The following is an 18,284-nucleotide window of genomic DNA, read 5'->3' as shown; positions in this document are numbered from 1 at the left end:
CAAGCTTTTAAAAATATTCTCACTCCCCCACTCCCTTGGAGGGTGGGGGGATTGAGCAAGAGACAGCACAGGGCTTAGTCCCGAGTTGGGCTAACCTATGACACCTGTCAAACTGTCTTCCAGCATGAGAGCTGCCAGCCTTTACCACTGCATGGGATTATTCTTCCGCAGGTGCAGGACTTGGCATTTTCCAGTGATTAATTTCACAAGGTTCCTGTTGGCCCATTTCTCCAGCCTGACAGGGTCCCTCTGAATGGTAGCATTGCCGTCTGTGGTATCAACCACTCCTCCCTGTTTTGTGTCATCTGCAAACTTGCTGAGGCTGTGCTCCACCCACTATCCAGTGGATTAATGAAGAAGCTAAACAGTGCTGGCACCTGTATTGACCCTTTGGGTACACCAGCAACGACTGACCTCCAGCTGGACTTCACATCACGGATGCCAAACCTCTGGTTCAGCAAGTTTTCAGTCTGTCTAACGACACACTTAACTAGTCTGTACTTACTCAGTTTGTCAACAAGGATGTTATGAGAATCAGTGTCTGCCAGAGCACGCTGCTAGCAAGGAAAGATTTGAATTGTAGGCAACAGCAATAACAGTTGATAGAATTAAAAAAAAAAGTAGGAAAAATTTTTACAGTGCATCCGAATGACAGCAGGTGCTGAGAGCAGCATCTGACATCCCCTGCTGAGGGTAGCACACTTCTTTAAAGTTTGTCAGATGAAGGCACTGGATGCCCTACGCTGGAGAAATTTTATCCTTTGCCTGCGCCGCTCCCCCGCCGCACTCCCGGAAGCGGAGAGCGGCACCGCGGTCACAGCCCGCCGCCCTAGGGGAGCCGTCCGACGGCGGCCGCGCTCCGCTCCGCGCGGGGCTCCCTCAGCTGCCGCCCACGCAGCCCGCAAGCACGGCGGAGCTGCCGGCAGCACCTCCGGCCGCGCAGCAGAACGCCCGCCGGGGAAGGGAGGAGGAAGCGGTCGCACCGCGCCTCAGGCCCCGCCAACGCCAACGGCACGGGCACCAGCACCGGCCCCCCCCGCTACACGGTAGCGTTACGCTATGCGCCTGCGCGGCCTTGGGCCGCGTGGCGCATGCGTTGTGCGGCGGGGCTGTTTCCATAGCAGCAGGAGTCAACAGGCAGAGCGCGGCCTAGCGTCTCGTGTGGCGGAGTGCTCGTCCGCCGGCCGGCCGCGCCGCCCCCCGCCTCGGCTTGTCCGCCATGAGCGTGCCGGAGGTGGAGGCTCTCGTCTCTCAGAAGTACGAGATCAAGAGGCGCCTGGGCAAAGGGGTGAGTGCCCTGCGGGATCTTGGGATCTCGGAGAGTCCGGGGAGCCGGGCGGCGCTTTTGACTGCCGTGTCCCGGTCCCTGCTGCAGGCCGCTGACTGAGCCGCGTCTGGTGCTGGAGGTCCTAGAGTTTATATAGTTGAAGAAAAACTGGACTTTAAAATATTTATTATGCCAAATAGAGACAAAAGTGATAAATCGTAGCCTGATAACTTTATGTGACTTCTTATAGTTGTTTCTAAATTTCAACTAAATTACAGCTAAATTTCAGAGGAAGGTAAGTGTTATGTTGTAGCATGTGAAGCTGAAAATACCTTTAAATTCCCCATCAGGGCTTTTTTTTCCCCTGTAATTTACTGGAGAACCACCACAGAAAGCACCAGCCTTGCAGGTACACCTGTTTCATAGTAAAATTAATCTGAGTCTCAAAAGTATATTGTTTGTGCCTGCCAAATTCTTTTGCATTTACTGTAACTCCATTACTTCAAGTATTATGCCACATCAAGTATTTTTTTCCCCTATAAAATTACATATTTTTATATATAAGGCAATGTTAATTTCTAAGATCTTTCTCCTCAGGCAATCTCTAAACCCCTCCTGATTATCTGCTTTTCTCTTCTGGCAGCTCATTGCCATTGCTTAGTTGTGTTCATACTAGTAATAAAGTATTTCACGTGCATTTACAAGGAGGCACTTGAGAGAGGCTCATTTTTGTCTTCATCTCTCTAAGACAACGTTTTGTTTTTCTCCTTTTGAAGTCACACTGATCTTTCTTATGGCTATATTTCATTCTAAGTTTGCCTCTGACTTGAGATTTACTGTCATCTTGTAACTAGTTATCACCTTTCTCCCTTTGACTGAATGTAATATATTACATCTTTTAACATGCTAGGTTCTTCAAACAGAATGACATTATTTCATCTGAAATATCAATTTGTTTGAGAGTTCTATTTGGAGACTATTTCACAAAGGTAACTACATACATTCAGGTATTTTAATAGTGGTTTCAGGTCCATTGTCTAGGCATTACTGACATTATCACAACTGCTAGTCGAGCTCTTAAGTAGTTTTGGTCTCCTTAATACCTGTGTTTTCTGCCTCTTGTTTGCAGAAAGTTCTGTATATATTGTTTAAGTACACAGCTGATATACTTACTTGAGCACTTGAAAGACTGTTGGAGTCCCTGAAACAGGTGAGGACTGCCCAAAAAAATAAAGCAGAGAAGTGCAGCAGCAAGGGAGATAACCTATTCCTCTACAGTGAGGGAATTCAAACAGTTCTTTTTTTTTTTTTTTTCATTAAAAGCTGTGCTGTCTACTAAGGAAATAGGAACTTCTATCCAAGTTTTCACTATTATGGATGACTGTGTGATATTCGCAAATGGTGATTAGTCAGTCTCTCTTGTTGTATAGATCCAGTTTTCTAATTTTGGGGTCATAGATTTGATTCTTAAATTTCTGCATTGTAGGAGATGTCTTACGTCTGCACAATGGGGTCATTTCTCACTCAGAAATGCCCAGTTAATGTTTAAATACTCATACAAAGTAAAAGAGCTGCAATATGTGATATTGAGTGATTTTCATGCTTAAATAATCACATAGCGACATTGAGACAGACTTCCCAAGAATATGTGTGGTCCCGGAATATGGGTTCAGGTCCTTTGCCATGCATCAGGAAGTACAGACAGTTGGAGTATATATCTTGGATAAGAGCTATAATACTGCACTGATGGCAACTGGGATGTCTCTTTTCTTTTTTCCCAAGTAACAAGTGATAGGACAAGGGGAAATGGCCCCGAGTTGCACCAGGGGAGATTTAGATTGGATATTAGGAAAAATTTCTTAATCTAAAAGATTATCAAGTCCAGGGAAGTGGTATTTAAAACACATGTGGATGTGGCACTTAGGGATATGGTTTAGTGGTAGACTTCACAGTGTTGGGTTTACCATTGGACTCGATGATTTTAAGGGTCTTTTCCAACCTAAGTGATTCTGTGAGAATGTCATTACAGGTCTTGATCAAAAGTCTCTCTCCATCTTTCTTGTAAGCCCCCTTTAACTACTGAAAGACCACAATAAGGTCTCGCTGGAGCCTTCTCTTCTCCAGGCTGAACAACCTAAACTCTCTCAGCCTTTCTTCATAGGATAAGTGTTCCAGCCCTCAGACCATTTTCCTGGCCCTCCTCTGAACCCACTCTAACTGGTGCATGTCTTTCTTGTATTGGGGAGCCCAGAGCTGGACACAGTACTGCAGGTGGGGAGGGGAGAATCACCTCCCTCAACCTGCTGGCCACACTTATTTTGATGCAGCCCAGGATACGATTTGTCTTCCGAGCTGCAAGCGCACATTGCCTGGCTCCTGTCCAGTTTTTCATCCACCAGTACCCCTAAGTCCTTCTCCACAGGGCTGCTCTCAGTCCATTCCTCCCCTTGTCTGTATTGATACTGGGAATTGCCCTGACCCAGGTGCAGGACATTGCACTTGATCTTTCTGAACTTCATGAGCATGTTGTAACCAGTTTGTAGGATTCCTATGCACAAAGATCACCCAACATATGATATTTAAAAGCAAAACAGTATTTATTGCTCTGTTATAGCCTTGCACAAGCAGTTACAGCTCCTAGCATAAGCAGTTACTAGCACATTGTTTTCCCTTTATGAGAGTCTTACCACCCCGACTAAGCCAGAGACACCGCCAAGCAGGAGGATGATGATCAGTGGGGTCAGAGCAGAGAAGGGAGGTAACCACAGCACCCTCAGGATGTCCCCTGTTGTTCGTAGGCTGTGCTCTGGGTCCTTTCTCTCTCCCTCTGCTCCGAGCCGCCTCTGTTTATCCCCTCAGCAGATTCAGTGGAAGTGTACTGACCAGGTGTTGATGCACGCGTGGCCAGCACATGCAGCAAGGCCTGCCAAGTACGTGCCCTGCTGGCTAACAGCGGTTCCCGGATGGCAGCAACATCCTGCTCAATAACAACCCTCCTCCCCTCTCCAAGGTTGCGTTCCCTTGCTGTGTGCTGCTTGTGATTTCCTACAGTGGGCTGTACACAGACCATCACTGAGATCCCTCACACACGTGTACATCTGCTGCTGGCTGCTTTGGGGGCCAAGATGCTTGACCTTGTGGACATTTGGCCAGACTCGGTATAGATTTTCTCAGTTCTTGACTCAACCAAGTATTGCCCATTGGCCTAACCTACTGCTAGGTAACTGGTGATTGCCTCTTCTTTCAGTCCCTCTGTTAAGCATGTTCTACTTCCACACTAAAGGTCTGAACTATGCTTAAGATGTCATAGTACACTGTTCATCTGTCCTTTTTTCTCCTTAGGCTTATGGCATTGTATGGAAAGCAATTGATCGCAGGACAGGAGAAATAGTTGCTGTTAAAAAGATTTTTGATGCTTTCAGGAACAGAACAGATGCTCAGGTGAGAAATCATTGTTCTAACATGTTCTGAAAGATGTGGTGGGAGTTCATAGATATTTTCAGGATTTATGTCTCTGCAAGATGTTAGTTATTTGACAATTATGCATGTAATAATCCAGTCTATAAAAAAGGAGCAGTAAATGGCAAGCTTTGTATATCATGGCATCTACAAAATACTGTTTGATGTCCCTGAGGAAGAAGTGCCTTCATAGGCATGCACAATTTGATTCTCCCTTATGTTGTTATGCTATAAGTGTTTGAGCACAGAGAGCACACTTGTGACTCCCTAGTGAATAACTGGGTTATTCGTAGCCTGTCTACCATATAAAATAAACTTTTTTTTTTGTTTATTTCTAGAGAACATTTCGAGAGATTATGTTCCTGCAGGTAACGTCCATTTTTCTCTGTCCTCTCTGATGTTGTTCATGTATTTTCTCCCCATTCTTTTTCAAAATGCAGTGATCAGTGTTGACAACTCTATTCATTTCTTTTCTGCACCATCTTGGCAAACAGTCTTTCCATGACTGGGCAAAACCCCCTGAATTAAATGGAGAGTTGGTCTTATTTTTTTTTCTTTGAGACATGCCCTGTTCTTTTACCATTTTTAGCAGTACTCTAGGATCACCATATTGACTTGCAGTTTCTGTCACTTCTTACTTCTTTGTGGACAGAAAGTGTTTTTCTCAAATTTTAAACTCTGTGATTCAGAGGTGGGGCTGGAGTGTGGAAGAGGTTTACATTTTAATTTTTTTTTCCTCCATCATGTGGGAAGCAACTTGACCACTTGAAATAATCAAAGCAAAGCTAAAAGGGAAGTTCTGTTTGAAATTACTTAAGGCTGCTCTTGTTTTGATATAACTGACCCCACACTAGCCTAATTACCTTATCAGTGGCAGTGGCATTAAAATTATCTGTCCGTTCCTCCACAGGCCTACCATGTAGAAACATCTTTTTTTTTTGAATAGTGATAATGTTGTTATAACTATGATTTTTCTAAGGACACAAGCAAGACAGGGCTCATAAGAAGAGGCATTTCCCGAGACTGTCAAGTTTAAGTAGGAAAGAGATTAGTTTTTTTACTATTTAATCATTCCTTAAGCCTGAAATAGACGCGGCAAATTTAAAAGCTAAGAACATATGAGAATCTCTGAAAGTATAGCACTTCTGGAGTAGATGGGTGGAGGACGAGCTGGGAGAAGAAAAAGGATATTTCTCTTGGAGGAAAGAAGGAGTCATTTTGGAGGAGGGAGGGAGGTTAATGTGCCATTAAGCCCTTACTTTCATGACTTTTGGTGCTCAATAGACTTAAGAATTTTAGTTTCCCCTCCTATTTTTGAAGGTATTTTATAGCTCTTTCTTGAAGTTCAGAAATGAGAGATCAGAAGGGAAAGATGTAAGAAATATTATTTCATTGGTAACTGAATGTTTGTCTTAATTTGCTTGTCTGTCCAAATTCCTTCCTGTGCATAATGATTGCTTAGTTTAATCTGTATGTTTATCATAAGGGCATTTGTTAGACTGGATGAAGTTAACTGTAATTGAGAAGTGTTGATGTAGAATTTGGGCATTTTGATGATTCTCTTTTGGGTAATACGTAGTATGCTGGTCATAATGCTGCTTGCAGGTTTTATGTTTATTGTTCAGTATAGCTGTAGATCTATTTGGTGCATTTTGAACCACAATTTAGAATGTCATTTTTGGTAATTAGTGAGAGCAATGTTCTTTAAGATAAGTAGGACTGGCTCTGACAAGATTTTTTTCAAGGTATGATTTTTTTTTTTTTCAACCAAGTACAGATTGAAACTTTTTCATGAATTTCCATTATTTTCATGAATTTCCAGGGCAAGACAGTGTGAGAGAAAGGGGTTTTCCTTCAGTGTGAAGTAAGTTTTTTAAACAGTACCTGAGTAACACTGTCAGGACTGATTTGCATCTCTAGGAAAAATATCCCTTTTGGGTAAAAACTTTCTTTAAATTATTTGGATGGGTATTTTGAATATTGTCCTCAGAATAACTGCAAGGGTATCTGATGGCCTGACGGTATATTACTGCTTTGTAAGTGTATTTTCATGCTGCAGGCGAGTCTCTTGGTTTGTGGATTTTTCTAGATATTGTACATTATAACCAATTTCAGCATTGGCCTCTGACTCTAGGAAGATGATGCTGTTGTAAGACTGTGCTGGAGATAGCTTAATATTATGATTTTTGATACTGTTTATAACTGAATTTGTGATGGAAGTAGATAAAGAGTCTCTGTTACTGGTTCAAATAAGAATCACAGAATCATAGAATCATTAGGGTTGCAAGGCACCAGGAGCAGCACAGGCTGAGAGAGTTGGGGCTGTTCAGCCTGTTGTAGTCCACTCTCGTGAAACTCCACTTGGAGTACTGCATCCAGTTCTGGAGCCCCCAACATCAGAAGGACGTGGACCTGTTGGAGCGAGTCCAGAGGAGGCCACAAAGATGCTGAGAGGGCTGGAGCACCTGTCCTGTGAAGACAGGCTGAGAGAGTTGGGGCTGCTCAGCCTGGAGAAGAGGAGGCTCTGGGGAGACCTTATAGTGGTCTTCCAGTCCCTAAAGGGGGCCTACAGGAGAGATGAGGATAAACTTTTCAGCAGGGCCTGTTGCAATAGGACAAGAGGTAATAGTTTTAAAATAGAGGGAGGTAGAGTGAGATTAGATATTAGAAAAAAAATCTTTACAATGAGGATGGTAGAACACTGGCACAGGTTGCCCAGACAGGTGGTGGATGCCCCATCCCTGGAAACGTTCAAGGCCAGGCTGGCCGAGGCTGTGAGCAACCTGATGTGGTTGGAGATGTCCCTGCTCCTTGCAGGGGGGTTGGACTAGATGACCTTTAAAGGTCCCTTCCAACCAAAGCTATTCTATGATTCCTCCTCAGGGGAAGAACTCCTCCCTTTCCTCCCCTGCTCCAGCATGCAGTCCCTCCCACAGGCTACAGTCCTTCGTGAACTGCTACAGCATGGGTCAATTTTCCACAGGATGTAGTCCCTCTGGAATGGCTGCCCCAGCACAGGCCCTCCATGGGCCACAGCCTCCTTCAGGCATCCCCCCAGTGTGGGGTCCTCCATGGGCTGCAGGGGGATCTCTGCTCTCCGTGGGCCTCCACAGGCTGCAGGGGGATCTCTGCTCCTCCATGGGCCTCCATGGGCTACAGGGGCACAGCCAGCTCCACCATGGTCATCACCACCAGCTGCAGGGGAATCTTGGCCAGGAGCAGCATTACTGCTCCCCCTCCATATTCACTGACCTTGGTGTGTGCAGCCGTTCCTCTCAGAAGAAATTCTTCACAATCGCCTCAGACAGATGCCTCTCAGGTTCTCTCACATCTCCTCTCCACTTCTTGCAGCCGGGCTGGGCTGAGTTGGGCCCAAACGGCTGCCCGGCGGGAGGCCAGAGGGTGAGAGCCACAAGGCTCGCGCCTCCCCCTCTCCGCCCCTGCTTCAGCTTCTTCACATCTTCATCATTTTTTTTTCTGGTTTTTTTCCTTCTTAAATACGTTATCGCAGAGGCGTTACCAGGGAACATTCTGTCACCAATTGGCTCGGCCCTGGCCAGCAGTGGGTCCGCTCTGGGCCCGGCCGAGTCCACTGAACAAAGGGGAACAACTTTTGCAGCTTCTTACAGAAGCTACCACCATAGCCCCCCACCCCCACTAAATAAAATCAGAACAAAATGTTAGCATATTCTGAAGTGTTCACAGTGTCTCTAGCTGCGCAGAAGTGTTAGCTATAGGAAATAAAAGTTGTTAAGACTGAGAATGAAGTAAATTATTATGACAGTCTGCAAGTATGAGGATAGAATTCACCTTCAGTTTAAGATACCTGTATTTAGGTTTCGGACTGTCTGATCTCCCATTGCAGTTAGTTCAGTCACTGCAGCCTGTAGATTGTTTCAGCCTACCCTCAGGTAGACGCTTCCTGGTTGGTTGGGTTTTTTAATTATGAATGTTGATGGCAACTTTGTTCTATCTTCAGTGCCACAATAATTTTTTGTCTTCAGTAGGAAATACGAGATGCATAAAGTTGACTGGATTTTATTCACAAATGTTATAGAGGGATTTTTAGAACTAATGTTTCAGAGAACAGAGGTTATTTTAATTTTTTTTTAGACTAACTGGCTGGTTTCATACTGTGGAGCAAGCTGAAATCCTTCTATTTATTTCTTTATTTCAGTAGAAGCATAATGAAGGAAATAGCATGTTCATGTTTGTTCTAGACACTAACACAAAATGAAATAAGTTATTGCCCTTTTTTTTTATGATTCACAAGCAAGACACTTTATTTTGATAGTTGGGTCTCTTCCCTCTGCAGGAATTTGGAGAACATCCAAATATCATCAAACTGCTTGATGTTATCCGAGCTCAGAACGACAAGGACATTTACCTCATCTTTGAGTCCATGGGTGAGACTTAGCATTGCATCAGCCATTTAAATACAGCCTCTCTTATGAGTTACCTTTGTTCCCTACTTTGATAGTAGTCTTGCTGATGATTTTCATGAATATTCATGTAAGTAGACATATAGTAGGAGCAGTACAGGGTTTTTTAATATATATCAGTTGTGATTAGATGGGAATAGCAGTGAAACTTTAAAGGGAGTAGTAATTATATGAGAACTGGCTGGTTGAGATGAAGGAAAGATGGCTGTGAGCAACAAATTAGAAGGCTTGTAGAGACAGAAGAGTTGCATATGGAAGAGACTGTGCAATTTTATTATAACAAAAGTATGCAATAATAGAATAGTTACTGTAGCAAGAGCTGCAAGACAAACTGATAATACAGAGAGTTTGCAGTACTATTAGTAATTACAGTGTTAACTTCTGTTGAGGATGGCCTGTTTGGACAGTGGTCTTTTCTGGCCTTGCTTTGAGGAACTTACATTCACAACTTAGTAATCGTTTACTGATATAAATATATTACTAATGTAATATATTACAGAGACAGATTTACATGCTGTGATTAAGAAGGGGAATTTGCTGAAAGATATCCACAAGTGTTACATTCTCTACCAACTCCTGAAGGCAACTAAATTCATCCACTCGGGAAATGTTATTCACAGAGATCAGAAGGTATATTTCTTAGTCATAGTGTTTATCCTTCACTCAAGTTTTCTGTTAAACACTAAATGGAAAAGTATGAGAAGAGTGAGACTAGTAAAAGAACCTTGATAATAATCTTCTGCCATGGAGAGAGTAAAAAGCTTATTAATTTTCCTTTGTTCAATTCAGCCTTCAAATATCTTGTTGGATGCAGACTGCTTTGTTAAACTTTGTGATTTTGGGCTGGCTCGTTCTTTACATCAGATGAATGAGGACCAAGGTAACCCTGCTCTAACGGAATATGTGGCAACACGCTGGTACCGAGCCCCCGAGATCTTACTTTCCTCTCAGAGGTAACTGCTTAATATGAGTGAAGGGATGGAGTTCTATAATTTCTTCACCAGTGGGAAATTTTGTTGTCTACAAGTCTTAAATCTTTTCATTTTAGATGTCACCAGATGCAAGATCATGTCAACAGTCAATTTTCTCAATATGCACTTAAACTGCAGTTGTGTAACATAAAAATCTCTCATTACATGTACATTTTCTTCCTGGCTTCTTACATTGTCCATTTACAGACATTATCAGCTCATCTGTTTGTCATCCTTTCTCCCACTAGACTTATTCTTTCTCCCCTTAAATCTGCATCTTTACAGAATTTGGTTGAGTACCTTAGTCCTCTTTTACAGATTTAAGGAGAGTGTTTTGATAGACCTTCAGAAATTATTCTGTAATTAAATTTTAAATGAGCTGCCTGTTAGTCATGCTTAGTCCTTATTTTTGACTTACATATACAAAATGTTATTGATCAGAAAATAAAATAAATATAGGTTGGGTTAGTATCCCAAATTTGAAATGTGGATGTTTTGCAAATTGTCATTTACCCATTGTTTGGCATTTACTTTTCTTAAGTAATTGTAACTACTTTCTAGATAGTTAGGCCCTGAAGAGTCAGTTATTTCCAACAGCAACTTGTATCTTCACTTGTATCTTTCATCTTCATATGAAAAGTATATATTACCTCGTCCTAGCATTTACCTTGTAATATATTGCTTTTATGGTTTCCTGGAATAGACTTTTAGTAGAATAGATCTCCTTTCTGTTTTATGCTTGCCAGTTTCATGATTCCCAAATCTCATTCACTATAGTTAAAACCTGTGAGTATTCGTATTCAAGGAGTCATGAGGTTTGTTTTTCTAGCAAAATAAGCATTAGCTTAGATGTAGATGATATGAATACCAGGTAGAGAAGATATTTGCTTGATTTAGTCCTAACTCTGTTCTGTTCTTATTTGTAGCTACACTAAAGGTGTAGACATGTGGAGCATTGGCTGTATTCTGGGAGAGCTGCTGCTTGGGAAACCTCTTTTTCCTGGAACATCAACAGTGAATCAAATGGAGCAGATCTTGAGGGTCATTCCTGCCCCATCCCCAGAAGGTAGGACTCTTCTACAGGGAAAAGTATTTAGAGAAGAATGAAAAAAAGCAGCCCAGATGTATCAGGGAAGAAGATATCTCTTGTGAGTCATTTTAATATATTTCCAAGGAAATTAAAATTTTGTGAAATGGTGAAACAGCATTAGAAGAAAATAAGCCCATACTAGATTAGATGAGAAGCAAGAACCAGGCCTTCAAAATGTTTTTGAGATTTATAAGAGGATAATAGTTTAAAACAGAGTATCTTACTTCAGTGGGACTCCCATAATAAAAGTAAATTGGACTTTTTGGTCTGGAAATCTAAACGCAGAAGTGAAAGCTGGAGTAAATATATGTTAAATCCAAAAGGGATTATTATTATTATTATTGTGATTGTCTTCTCTGAGTTCCAGTCTAACAGCCCATACACTTTATAAACTTTTACAACATGTTGATATGTTCTAACTGAGCTAGCAAATATTTTTTAAAAAATAACTACCTTCAGTGTATGGACATCACAGTTTTGGAGAATTCCATTCAAGATTAAATTTATAATTTTTATTAGAGATTTGGTTGCTATGAATGAAATATGTGTGAAATGAAATGTGTGCGTGAAAACACCAACACAGAAGAACAACCAGCACTAATAACAAAAACTGCTATTCCGTTCTCAGCAATACAATTGAGGAATGTGTTGATAAAGTCATAACCAGAAGATATGCACTCCGAGGCAAGACCACAGGACAAATGACTCATTAGCAGAAGGTCCTGAATCCTTACCACAGGACAGTGGCTGCAAGGTTGAGGCATATTGGAGGCACAATTTCTTTGTCTTTCAGCCAAGCAAGTGAAAAGACACACTTGTTCAAAGCATTATTGCAAACAAGGAAAACCAACCTATGAGCAGCAACTTTGTGTAGGATTTATGGGGACCAAAGAAGCAAGATTCTGAGGCAAAAAATACCATTCCATAGCAACTCTTGACTCTTTGAGAGTATGACAGATATGTTCAGAAAAGAGTTCATTGTCACCAATCCAAAAGATCCTCAGAGGATGTGGTGAAGAAATCAATAGCTGGTATCCTTTATTCTCTGTGTCCAATGCAAGTGATCCTGACCAGATCATTTGGCCTCAGATATCTTGGTGCTTCTGCGTATGCGGGTATAAGAGTTCAAGTTTATGAAATCTATGATAGAATGAGTAGGAACTGGGAAAATCAGCTTAGAAAACTTGTAAGTAAATTTTCCATCCTCCTTCCGTAAGATCTCCCATTGAGTTTTATTAGGATAATTTCCTATGTTAATATCAAATATTTGCTTTCCCTATGTAGCTCTGGTAATCCTAATCTTGGCATTAACAGTATCTTTTCATTATTGCAGATATTTTGGCTATGCAATCAGATTACAGGGCCTCAATTATTAACCGCATGAGTTCCCGGTAAGCCTTCTATGTTAAATGTGTCTCAGAAGTCAACAATCTACTGTATAATGTTGACAAAAAGTACCTCTGAAGTTCACCTTCCAGTGTTCACCAGTGAAAATGATTTCTGCTCTCTGCAGATTCACCTACCTTTAGAGAAGGCATGTAAAGTTTGAAAAAAAAAAAAAAAAGCTGAGAAGATCAATGACATAATTTGGGAATAACAAAACAAAATGAGGTTGGGCCTACATTCCAAGCTATTGTCATGTGTACTTTCTCAAAATTACAATATTTTCCCATCCTGAGTCATTTGTGTATCTGATGTCATTGGTTCACACGTGGAAAGCCTGAATCTGTTCAGGCTGCCAGCCTCATTCCAGCTGTTTAACGACTCACAGTGAGAGTTGGTGTTTTGTTTTTTTTTCTCATGTATCTGCCATGGTTCTTCTTGATCCTCCAGTTATGTACACAGACACACAGACTACCACATGATTCTGCATTTATTGCATACCTAATTAGTAAACATTAGTAAACTTAATATTCTTACACTATCTTATGGCCATAGCAAATTACTTACCAGTCTCTAAGTATTCTCTGCTCATGTTTGTCATAATAGTAGCGGGCATCCCTTCTCATCAGGGAGTGTGCAATACGTATAGCCCAGCTATGTGTTGTATGAGTTCTCTGAATGCTCACTAACAAGTTCTTATAGGTTTAGGTTAGGGTAGCTCAAACCATAAGCTCTAACAGGTCCCCTGCTGTTCACATGAATGGTATATGTGCTTTCATGCTGACTTTTGCTGACTTTTTGAGTTGGCATCCTGAAGCATTATTCCCTTTCATTCAGGGATGCCAAGATTCCTGTATCAATCCATGCCAGGCAGCTGACGAACTGAGACCCTTTAGTCCCTGCTGATTCAACTCAGCACGGCATGTGTGTTTGACATTATCAGGGAGAAGTGGATGGCCACAGTGTCTCATAGCAATTTCCCTTGATGCAACTTATGAATGTCACTTCTCATCATTTTGCTGTGCACCTGTACTGAGTTTGGTTGGAATGGAGTTAATTTCCTTCAGAGCAGCTTGTATGCTGCTGTGTTTTATATTTGTGACCAAAACAGTGTTGCTAACACAGCAGCATGGTTAACAATGTTTGCACAGCAACCAGCAAGGCCATCTCTGTTTCTCACTCTGCCCCTACACCGAGTAGGCTAAGTCTTAGCAAGAGACTGGGAGGAAACATAGTTGGGACTGCTTACCCTTCTGACCAAAGAGATATTCCATACAATACAGTGTCATGCTCAGCAATAAAACTGGGGTGGAGAAGAATTTCTCCAAAGTAGCTGTTGCTCAGACACTGGCTAAGTATCGGTCTGCTGGTGGTAAGTGATTGCTTTTGCACAACATGTGTGTTTGGTTTGTTTTTTTTTTCCATTTTCCCTTTTTTTTTACTCCCTTCCACTTATTGAACTGTCTTTATCTTGACCCATGAGGTTTTCTTGCTTTTACCCTTCCGATTATCTCCCCCATCCTGCTGAGGGGTAGAGAGTAAATGACTGGATCAGGTCTTAGCTATCAGCCGGAGTCAACCCACTGGAGTCCCTTTTGGCACCCAGTGTCTGGCCAGACAGGTTCGACATCACAGTAGATTTGATTGGAGTGTACTAGACAGGAATTCATAGTAGTTACACCTATTCATCTGTTGCTGGTCATAATATTGATATATTTTTTCTCAACAGCAGTTTATTTGTTCCTTTACCTGCTCCACAGCATAGAATCGTAGAATCACTTTGGTTGGATAGGACCTTTAAGATCATTGAGTCCAACCGTTAACTTAACACTGCCAAGTCCACCACTAAACTAGGTCCCTAAGCACCACATCTACACATCTTTTAAATATCTCCAGAGATGGTGACTCCACCACCTCTCTGCACAGCCTGTTCCAATGCTTGACAGCCCTTTTGGTGAATAATTTTTTCCTAAAAGCCCATCTAAACCTCCCTTGGTGCAATTTGAGGCCATCTCCTCTTGTCTTATCACTTGTTACCTGGGAGAAGAGACTGAGACTTAGCTCACTACAGCCTCCTTTCAGGTAGCTGTAGACAGCAATGTGGTCTGCCCTGAGCCTCCTTTTCTCTGGACTAAACAATTCCAGTTCTCTCAGCTGCTCCTCATAAGACTTGTGCTCTAGACCCTTCACCATCTTTGTTGCTCTTCTTTGGACATGCTCCAGCACCTCAATGTCTTTCTTGTAATGAGGGGCCCAAAGCTGAACACAGTATTTTAGGTGTGACCTCACCAGTGCTGAGTACAGGAAGACAGTCACTTCCCTAGTCCTGCTGACCACACTATTTCTTATACAAGCCAAGATGCTATTAGCCCTCTTGGCCACCTTGGCACACTACCAGCTTATACACAGCTGGCTGTTGACCACCACCCCAAGGTCCTTTTCTGCCAGGCAGCTTTCCAGCCACTCTTCCCCAAGCCTGTAGCATTGCATGGGGTAGTTGTGACCCAAGGGCAGGACTCAGCATTTAGCCGTGTTGAACCTCATACAGTTGGCCTTGGCCCATCAATCCAGTCTGTCCAGATACCTCTGTAGAGCCTTTCTACCCTCAAGCAGATCAATATCCCCACCCAGCTTCTTGTCATCTGCAAACTTACTGAGGGTGCACTTGATCCCTTTGTCCAGATCATTTATAAAGATACTAAAATAGAACTGAGCCCTGGGGAACACCACTTGTGGCCAACAGCCAACTGGATTTAACTCCACTCATCACCACTGTTTGGACTTGGCCATCCAGTCAGTTTTTTACTCGGCAAAGAGTACACCTGTCCAAGCCATGAGCAGCCAGTTTCGCCTGGAGAATTCTGTAGGAAATGGTGTCAAAGGCTTTACTAAAGTGTAGCTAGATAACATCCACAGCCTTTCCCTCATCCACTAAGCTGGTCACCTTGTCACAGAAGGAGATCAAGTTAGAAGCATGCTCCCTCTCTTGCTGTACATTAAGTTTGAGGGCTTGTTAATGACTGCTTTCAGCTTTTGCAGTTTGCTGTGCTGTTTAGTGCTTTTCTGTGTTTTACCTGGGAGAGTTATGATAAAAGCACTGGCCTTGAGCCTAATCTGGTATTTGGGCCCTGGATTCGTTCTGTCCCAGAAGGTCTATGCATCCTTGGCACAGACTGCATCAGGAGAGGCTACTTTAGGGACCCAAAAGGGTACCAGTGGACTTCTGGTGTAGCTGCCATGGATACAGAGATTAAACAGCTGTCTAGGTTGCCCAGCCTCTTAGCAAATCCTTCTGTTGCAGGATTGCTGCATGTCAAAGAGCAGCAGCAGGGAGGGGAAGGAGCAAGCAAGTGGATGGGGGCTTAGCTGCCAGCTGGGATCAACCCACCACAACACCTCTGAGAAGAACCCTCTCATTTCTATAACCTTTCTCTGAGTAGTGAAAGACAGCAATTGGAACTCTCCACTAATTCCTGGTGGAAATGCACTTTTATTTGACAGCCCTACTCTTTGGATGTTATCTTTTTTTTTTTCCCCACAAAAATGTGAAAGTTGAGTGGCTAAGTTCTGATGGATGGCTCCAGCTAGGTAAAAAAGCAAATGAAATCTTAGTCTTCAAAACTGAAAAGATTTTTTCTGAGCCATTCAGTCGAAATGCTATGTTCAGTGATGGATCATTTTTCTAACTAAAATAATCTTGTCATGGAGTAACAAAAATATTTAAAGTATCAGTAAGAATCATGTTTTAAAATGGATTTTTCAAATGTATTAGATATTCTTATGTTCATTATGTTAATAATTATCTTTAGGATTTCAAAAGGCAAAAACAGATTTATAAACTTCATATTTTAATTGCAAATTATACAAAAATATATTTCTGTGGTCTAAGGGCTGGATTCATGGGATCTTTAGCAGTTCAACTGAAATATTCAAGGCAGGAGTTTGGGCTTCCTGCATTGTAAAAAGAACAACATTGTCCAGAGGACTCATTATTCACGTGTCTGATACTGGATACTGTCTGATAGCTCTCATTCTTTCATAGAATCATAGAATGGGTAGGGCTGGAAGGGACCTCCAAAGATCATCTAGTCCAACCCCCCTGCAAGAAGCAGGGACATCTCCAACCGGATCAGGTTGCTCAGAGTCTCATCCAACCTGGCCTTGAATGTTTCCAGGGATGGGGGATCCACGACCTCTCTGGGCAACCTGTTCCAGTGTTCTACCACCCTCATTGTAAAAATTTTTTTCCTAATATCTACTCTAAATCTATCTCCCTCTATTTAAAAACCAGGCCCTGATAAAGAGTCTCTCCCCATCTTTCCTGTAGCCCCCTTCAGGTACTGGAAGACCACCATAAGGTCTCACCGGAGCCTTCTCTTCTCCAGGCTGAACAGCCCCAACTCTTTCCGCCTGGCCTCATAGGAGAGCTGCTCCAGCCCTCTCAGCATCTTCATGGCCCTCCTCTGGACCCTCTCCAACAGGTCCATGTCCTTCTTGTGTTGGGAGCTCCAGAACTGGATGCAGTACTCCAGGTGGGGTCTCACCAGGGCAGAGTAGAGGGGCAGAATCCCCTCCCTCGACCTGCTGGCCACGCTCCTCTTGATGCAGCCCAGGATGCGGTTGGCCTTCTGGGCTGCGAGGGTGCATTGCTGGCTCATGTTGAGCTTCTCATCTATCAGCACCCCCAAGTCCTTCTCCTCAGGGCTGCTCTCCATCCATTCTCCACCCAGCCTGTGTGTGTGCTTGGGATTGCCACGACCCATGTGCAGGACCTTGCGCTTGGCCTGGCTAAACTTCATGAGTTTTACATGGGCCCACCTCTCCAGCCTGTCCAGGTCCCTCTGGATGGCATCCCTTCCCTCCAGCGTGTCAATGGCACCACACAGCTTGGTGTTGTCGGTGAACTTGCTGAGGGTGCACTCTATCCCTATTTCCGCTGAAATAAGAGGAAGATATGAGAAAAAAATTTTTTACAATGAGAGTTGTAGAGCACTGGAACAGGTTGCCCAGAGAGGTGGTGGATGCCCCATCCCTGGAATCGTTCAAGGCCAGGCTGGATGAGGCTCTGAGCAACCTGATCTAGTCAGGGATGTCCCTGCTTCTTGCAGGGGGGTTGGACTAGATGACCGTTGAAGGTCCCTTCCAACTCTAACTATTCTATGATTCTATGATTCTAAGACTAGACTTGCGAGTTAGACACTTCATGTATGTTCCTAGTGCTAGGAGAGAGGCATTCAAGCGTAATCAAAGGGGTAAAAGACTTTACCATACTAACACACCTGTACTTTAGGGTGTTCCAGGATTATGACACGCTATTTGTGAGTGAACTCTGGAATGAGGTGTCACCTTGATGTGATTCCCAGAACTGTAATTCATGCCTTCACAGTGAATTAGACACTGGGAGCTTATATCATTGTTTTCTGACTTCTAGGCAGCGAGTAACATTTGAGGAGATTTTACCATCCTCTACTCCATTGCCTGCCTTGGATCTTCTGAAGAAACTTTTAGTATTTAACCCTGATAAACGACTCACAGCAGAGGAGGCTCTGCAGCATCCTTATGTGAAAAGGTGAGTGTAATACCAATGTGAAGTTTCCCCTGATGTCTTCTGAGATGTTATTGACCAGTTCTTGGCACAAGTTTTCTTTATATGCATAATAAAAAAAAAAAAG

General features: G+C 42.8%; 1 protein-coding gene across 8 annotated transcripts in view; it reads left to right on the top strand.

The window, feature by feature from the left end:
• Positions 1 to 1,150: 1,150 nt before the first annotated feature.
• The window catches only part of MAPK15 (mitogen-activated protein kinase 15), a 29,649-nt gene continuing 12,515 nt past the window's right edge, over positions 1,151 to 18,284 (top strand). For 3 of the 8 annotated variants that reach the window (XM_086741443.1, XM_086741442.1, XM_086741441.1), the window contains exons 1-9: positions 1,151 to 1,288; positions 4,610 to 4,708; positions 5,065 to 5,094; positions 9,042 to 9,132; positions 9,668 to 9,798; positions 9,958 to 10,121; positions 11,066 to 11,205; positions 12,563 to 12,620; positions 18,044 to 18,181. In XM_086741443.1, coding sequence (XP_086597569.1) covers positions 1,220 to 1,288; positions 4,610 to 4,708; positions 5,065 to 5,094; positions 9,042 to 9,132; positions 9,668 to 9,798; positions 9,958 to 10,121; positions 11,066 to 11,205; positions 12,563 to 12,620; positions 18,044 to 18,181 — 920 coding nt within the window. In that variant the 5' untranslated portion in view covers positions 1,151 to 1,219. Of the gene's footprint in view, positions 1,289 to 2,177; positions 2,257 to 4,609; positions 4,709 to 5,064; positions 5,095 to 6,527; positions 6,591 to 9,041; positions 9,133 to 9,667; positions 9,799 to 9,957; positions 10,122 to 11,065; positions 11,206 to 12,562; positions 12,621 to 18,043; positions 18,182 to 18,284 lie in introns of those variants that run through there. The other 5 variants (XM_086741445.1, XM_086741444.1, XM_086741446.1 and 2 more) reach the window with 5 other exon arrangements.

This window comes from Chlamydotis macqueenii, chromosome 2 (assembly GCF_036417535.1).
Source record: "Chlamydotis macqueenii isolate bChlMac1 chromosome 2, bChlMac1.mat, whole genome shotgun sequence".
Taxonomy (NCBI): domain Eukaryota; kingdom Metazoa; phylum Chordata; class Aves; order Otidiformes; family Otididae; genus Chlamydotis; species Chlamydotis macqueenii.
This window is presented reverse-complemented; position numbering and strand designations above follow the sequence as displayed.